The sequence below is a fragment of the Orycteropus afer genome, unplaced genomic scaffold (genome assembly GCF_000298275.1).
Source record: "Orycteropus afer afer isolate SDZICR_OR568_19922 unplaced genomic scaffold, OryAfe1.0 scaffold00104, whole genome shotgun sequence".
NCBI lineage: Eukaryota > Metazoa > Chordata > Mammalia > Tubulidentata > Orycteropodidae > Orycteropus > Orycteropus afer.
This window is the reverse complement of record NW_006921691.1, coordinates 10,000,823-10,007,946: the sequence shown is the minus strand read 5'-3', so window position 1 is coordinate 10,007,946 and position 7,124 is coordinate 10,000,823. Positions and strand designations below refer to the sequence as shown.

Genomic DNA, 7,124 nt, shown 5'->3' with positions numbered 1-7,124 from the left:
GGTCCAGGGTCCCTTCCAGATCGAGATTCAGAGCCCAACCTTCCTTCCGAGGAGTGGCTGGTGGGTTTGAACCACCAGCCTTCTGGTTAGCAGTCAAATGCATTAGCCACTATGCTACCAGAGCTCCTACTACCAATTATACTACTCTTAATACAGGAGGGGATGTTGTTGTTGTTATTAGGTGCCATTTAGTTGTCTCCGACTCATAGCAACCCTATGTACAGCAGACCAAAACACTGCCCAGTCCTGTGCCAGCTCCATGATCCTTGCTATACCTGAGCCACTGTGTCAATCTATCTTGTTGAGGGCCTTCCCCTCTTTCATTGACCTTCCACTTTACCAAGCATGATATCCTTCTTCAGAGAATGGTCTCTTCTTACAACATGACCAGAGTAGGTGAGATGAAGTCTGGCCATTCTTCCTTCCAAGGAGCATTGTGGCTACACTTCCAAGACAGTTTATTAGTTCTTCTAGAAGTCTGTGGCACTTTTAGCATTCTTTGCCAGCACCACAACTCAAAAGCATCAACTATTCTTACAGGAAGGGATAGCATAGGTATAAGGAATCCTGGTGGCACAATGGTTAAGTGCTTGGCTGCAAACCAAAAAATGGCTGATTTGAACCTACCAGTGATTCTGTGGGCAGAAGACCTGGTGATCTGCTCCCATAAAGATTATAGCCTAGGAAACCCTATGGGGCAGTGCTTCTCTGTCATACTGAGTCACCATGACTTCAAATCAACTCTATAGCATACAACAATAACAACAATAGTATAGGTATTGTCTTTTAAAATAAGCTCAAGAATTAAATTTCAACATTTCTTTTTCCTTTTTAAATCTAGGACAGGAAAACCAACCAACCAATCAAAAATGACAGAATAAGTAGAAGGAACAAATTCTTACCAAGAAAAGATTCCACACTAGGTACCTCTCCCAGCATCTCCAACAATTCATTCAGTGAATCATTTTTTTCAGGTGCAATTGCATCCTGGTGTTCCAACAGGAGCTTCATAGAGAAAGCAATACACATACAAGATGAAAATATATTCTCAGATGCCACCATACTTATATAGTTTTCAGTTTTTCCTGATATTTTGTCTTCTGCTAGAGTTTAGATCTTAAATACGAGTCAGACACTTATCAAAATTAAGGACTGCAAAGATAGATAGTTCTTATTTTATCTCAGAGTGAAGCAGCTACTCTACAGCAAGAAACTTAAGCTTTGGGAGAGGCATTCATCAACTCACTCAGAGTTGATCTTATAAGAAGCATCTTATAAGAAGCAGCGTTGCACCATAGGTGCTCTACTCCACATGGATAAGATAAATTTTATAGAAAAAGTCAAATTAGGGGAGAGGATTAAATGACGTGGCAATGTTTTGGATACTACAGGTAGTAAATTGGAAAAGCATTTCCATATCTCTTCAGAGAAAATATTTAGTAATAACACTAAAGCTATTAAAATAAAATCATCACCTGTAGCTATTTATTCTGCCTGGCTTTAAAGATCTTTCATGGGTAGGGGTGGCAGAAATGCCCATATGGTTCCTTGGCCTGAGGCTTAGATGTAGCAGGTGGTTCCACCATTAATGATCCCAGAAAAGGCTTAAAGAGGAGTAACACCCACTGGGGTGTCCTGGCAGAGTCAGCCAGCTCCCAGGTCTCAGAGAAAGATACTCCTAACTTTTGAGGAGCAACAGAATTGGAGGAAGAAATCATGAAGGACAACCCAACTAGCTTTGTTTGCATTTAGAATTAAACTAATGTTTCCAAAGTGTGGGAAGGTTGGGCAATCTATTTCTGTAGTGATAACGCCTCGGAAACCCAAGGAGTGGTCGTTATGAGTCAGGTCTGACTCGACAGCAAATAACAACAACAACAACAACAGTACCCCTGATGGTAAGAGATATAATTTTAGTTGTTTTGTACAACTGTCTTCTAAAACTCCAAGTCATAATTATAAATTTAGTCCATTTTCCATTCTCTTTTTAATAACTTCATTGAGTTATAATTCACACATCATCAAATCCACTCATTTAAAATACAGCATGCAATGATTTTTGTTATATTCAGCTTTGTGCAACCATCACCACTATCTAATTTCAGAACATTTCCATTAACCCAGAAAGAAACTCAGTACCTATTAGCAAACCAAACCACTGCCACCAAGTCAATTCTGACTCACAGCGACCCCCATTGGGTTTCCAATGCGGTAAATCTTTACAGAAGTAGAACACCCCATCTTCCTTCCACAGAGTGGCCAGTGGGTTTGATCCACCAACCTTCTGGTTAGCAGTCAAATGCCTTGGGCACTGTGCTACCTATTATAGCAGTCACTCTCTATTCCCCTTCCTCTTACCCCATGGAAATTACTAATTCACTTTCTGTTCCTATGTGTTTGCCTATTCTGGATACTTCATAAGAACACAATCATTCAATATGTAGTCTTTTGTGACTGGCTTAATGTTTTCAAGGCTCATATATCAGTGCTCCACTCCTTTATTGAATGTCCAATAATATTCCATTGTATGCATATACCACAACTTGTTTATCCATTCATTAGGTGATGGACATTTGGGTTGTTTCTGTTTTTGGCTATTATGAATAATGCTGCTATGAACATTCATGTACAAGTTTTAGGTGACATATATTTATTTTTCTTGAGTATATATCTAGGAGTGGTATTGCTCGGTCACATTATAACTATAAGGAGCCCTCGTGATGCAGTGGTTAAGCATTTGGCTGCTAACCAAAAGGTCAGTGGTTCAAACCCACCAGCCACTCCGTGGAAGAAGGATGGGGCAATGTGCTTCTGTAAACATTTACAGCCTTGGAAATTCAATGGCGGTCACTATGAATCAGAACTGACTGGATGGCAGTGAAGTTTTTTTTTTTTTTTTTTTGATAGTAACTATATGTGTAAATTTTTGTGGAATTGCCAAAATACTTTTCAAAGTGGCTGTATCATTTTCTTTCCCAGCAACAGTCTGTAAGGTTACAATTTCTCCACATCTTTGTCAATACTTGGTACTATGTGACTTTTGGAGTCTAGCCATTCTAGTGGGTGTGAAGTGGATCTTACTGTAGCATTGATTTGCATTTCCCTGATGACAATGGCATTGAGCATTCTTTCATATGCTTTTTGGCCATTTGTACACAATTGCAATATTCGAGGATGTCATATTTGTGAATTTGCCTATTAGCTAATATTTATTTGTAACCCCAAAATCAATGCTTTTAGTGTTTTCATACTCATTTGCAGATATGTACAGTGTGGTTAAAAATTTGAGTCTTCTAACATGCATGTTCCGGGAGGGAGCTCTGGTAGCATAGTGGCTAAGACACTTGCCTGCTAACCAGACGGCTGGCGGTTCAAACCCACCAGCCACTCCTCGGAAGGAAGGTTGGGCAATCCTACTTCCATAGTGATACTGCCTCGGAAACCCAAGGAGGGGTCGCTATGAGTCAGGTTTGACTCGACGGCACATAACAACAACAACATGCATGTTCCATTGTAGCTGTGGTTGAAGAAGGCTATGCAATGCCTTCTTGTTTCAGCTCCAAAATGTAAATAAATGTTCTTTTTGTGGTCTAATTAGTGTCACATTTTTGTGCTTTTTATTTTTTAAAATGGTCCCTAAGTATAGTGCTGAAGTGCTGTCTAGCGTTCTAAGTGCAAGAACGCTATGATATGTTCATAGAAAATACATATATTACATAGGCTTTGCTCAAGCATGAGTTATGTGGTGTTAGCTGTTAAGTTCAAAGTTAGTGTGCTAACAATATATATATTAAATATTGTTGTGTGCCATTGAGTCAATTCTGACTTCTCTAACTCTGTAAGACACAGTATAATTGCTCCACAGAGTTTCCCACGCTGTAACTTTTTTTGGGGGGGCAGGGGGAGGGGTTTAGGGTTAGGGGTTAAGGTTAGCTTTAGGTTTTTTAATGTTCTTTCTTTATTTTTTTCATTTCTTAGGTTCTTGTCTGTCATAGCCAATTCTTTTTTCCCATTCTATGGGTCCTCTTTTTAATCTTTTGGTGAAATTTTTTTTTTTTAATTTATTTTTTATTTTCTTTTTCCTTTACTCAAGTTAATACGTGGTTAATTCTAGTTAGTGGTTTATCCTCCCTTCCTACCCACCCCTGGTAACTACTGAAGAATATTTTTATGTGAAACCATTTCCTTGACTTTTTAGAATAGTGGTCTCATACAATATTTGTCCTTTTGTGATTGATGAATTTCACTCAGCATAATGAATGGGTTCTAAGTTCATCCTTGTTATGAGATGTTTCACACAGGCATCATTGTTCTTTAATGTTGTGTAGTATTCTGTTGTGTGTATGCTTGTTGATCCATTCCTCCACTGATGGACATTTAGGTTGTCTCCATGATTTTGCCAATGTGAATAGGGCTGTGATCAACATGGGTGTTGCAAAAACGGTGAGGTGGCCTCATATTCTGACCTACTCTAACCCTACAAGGGGAAGGCAGGATTACCAGGAGTAACCCAAGGCCTATTACTGCAAGGCCAGACATGCTGCCTCCCTCCAACCTTTTCACCAACTGTTCCTCCCAAAGCACCCACCACCTCTCTCCTGGGTATGATAATTCGCTGCAGTGGCCACACAGAACTCACAGATTATGAGGTTTATTAGGGAAGCACCAGGCTATAATTCAAGTTCAGGAAAAACTCTCATTCTCTCTCTCAGCCCACAGTCTCTCTCTAATAGTCTCTCTCCCAACAGTGAGTGTCCCTCGGTGTCTCACTCAGCAATGAGTGTCTCTTGCACCTCTTTCCCAGCAGCACGTGTCTCTTTCCAGGGTGCGTGTCTCTTTCAGCAGCACGTCTTCCTCAACCAGCAGTCAGAGAGAGTTCTGCCTCTAGGAGGCCTCCTTTTGAGCCCGGCAGGGTGGTCAAACTAGCCAATTATAGCATCAGAACTCTAAGCACCTGAGAGAGAGTGGGCACCTCCCAGAACATTGTTTTGTGCCACTCCCAACAGAAATACTCCAGGTGGACAACTTCAGCAATCAGGAGCTCCTCAGTTCCTCATAGCAAATCCCATCTTGGAGTTTACAAAGACTTATGGGTAGAAAAGCCACATAAAGTAATTTACTACACTGCAGGTGTATGTATATCTATCTGTTTGTGTCATGGCTCTTATTTCTCTAGGATATATACCTAGTAGTGGGACTGCTGATCATATGGTATTTCTATTTCCAACTTCTTAAAGAAGTATCATACCACTTTTCATAGTTTTCCATTTTACAGTCCCACCAGCAGTGAATGAGTGTTCCAGTCTCTGCACACCTTTGCTAGCATTTGCTATTTTCTACTTTTTTTTTTTTTTAAACTTTGCTATTAATGCTGGAGTGACATGATATCTCGTTGTTGTTTTGATTTACATCTCTCCAATGGCTAATGCTAGTGAGCATTTCTTCATGTGTTTGTTGGCCACCTGAATGTCTTCTTTGGTGAAGTGTCTGTTCATGTCCTCCGACCATTTCTAAACTGTATTATTTTCATTATGTTGTTGAATTGTTGAAGTTTTCTATAAATTTTATACATCAGAGATTAGTCCCTTTTCTGATATGTCATTGCCAAATTATTTCTTCTAGTCTGTGGGTTCTCTTTGTACTCTTGGTGGAATCTTTCGATATACATAGGTGTGTAATTTTTAGGAGGCCACAGTCATCTATTTTGTCTTCTGGTAGTTGTGCATATTTAGTTATATTTGATAGTGTATTTATGCCCTGAATTAGGGCCCCTAAGTTTGTCCCTATTTTTTCTTGATGGTCTTTATGGTTTTAGGTTCAGGTCTTTGATCCAACTTGTTTTTGTGTATGGTTTGAGATATGGGTATAGTTTCATTTTTCTGAAAATGAATATCCAGTTATGACAGCATCATTAAAGAGAGTATCTCTTTCCCATTTAATGAGTTTTGGCCCTTTGTCAAAGATCAGCTGTCCATAGGTGGATTCACTTAACTTCTGGGTTTTCAGTTCTGTTCCATTGGTCAATGTGTTTGTTGTTGTACCAGTACCAGGCTGTTTTAACTACTGTGGCTGTATAGTAGGTTTTGAGACTGGGGAATGTGAGGCTTCCTACTTTGTTTTTCTTTAGTAGTACTTTACTTATCCGGGATCTCATTTGTTTCCATATAAAGTTGGTGATTAGTTTTTCCATCTCTTTAAAGAAAGATGATGGAATCTGGATCAGGATTGCACTATATCTGTACATCGTTTTGGGTACTATTGACATTTTCATGATGTTAAGTCTTCCTATCCATGAGTATGGTATAGTCCTCCATTTCTGTAGGCCTCTTCTGGTTTCTTATAATAGTGTTTATTGTTTTCTTTGTATAGGTCTTTTGTGTCTCTGGTTAGATTTAGTCCTAAGTACTTCATCTTTTGGGTGGCTACTGTAAATGATATTGTTTTCCTGATTTCTTTTTCAGAGTTCTCTTTGTCAATGGAGAAGAATCCCCCTGATTTTTATAAGTTGATCTTGTACCCTGCCACTTTGCTGAAAATATCAATTAGTTCGAGTAATTTTCTTACTGAGTATTTAGGATTTTCTATGTATCATATAATTTCATTTGCAAATAGATATTGTCTTACTTCTTCTTTACCCATTTGGATACCTTTTATTTCCCTTTCTTGCCTTATTGCTCCAATACAGTATTCAACAGGAGTGGTGATAGAGGGCATCCTTGTCTGGTACCTGTTCATAAATGGAGTGCTTTCAGTCTTTCCCCATTGAGAATAATGTTGACCCTTAGTTTTGTATGTATACCCTTAATTATGTTGAGGAATTTCCCTTCTCTTCCAATTATGTTCAGCATTTCTATCAGGAATGGGTGTTGGATTTTGTCAAATGCCTTTTCTGCATCGATTGAAACATTTGCGTGGCTCTTTTCCTTTATTTTATTTATGTGATGAATTACCTTGATTGTTTTTCTAATGTTGAACCATCTTGCATACTTGGTATGAATCTCACTTGGTCACAATGTATTATTTTTTGGGGGTATGTTGTTGGAGACTATTGGCTAGGATTTTGTTAAGAATTTTTGCATCTTAGTTTATGAGGGACATTAATCTATAATTTTCTTTTTTAGTGG

General features: G+C 38.8%; 1 protein-coding gene across 1 annotated transcript in view; it reads right to left on the bottom strand.

Moving 5' to 3' along the window:
• Positions 1-7,124, bottom strand: part of IQGAP2 (IQ motif containing GTPase activating protein 2) — a 439,708-nt gene that overhangs the window by 44,912 nt on the left and 387,672 nt on the right. The window contains exon 29 of the mRNA XM_042781321.1: positions 903-1,005. Within this exon, the coding sequence (XP_042637255.1) occupies positions 903-1,005 (103 nt within the window). The remainder of the gene's footprint in view (positions 1-902; positions 1,006-7,124) is intronic.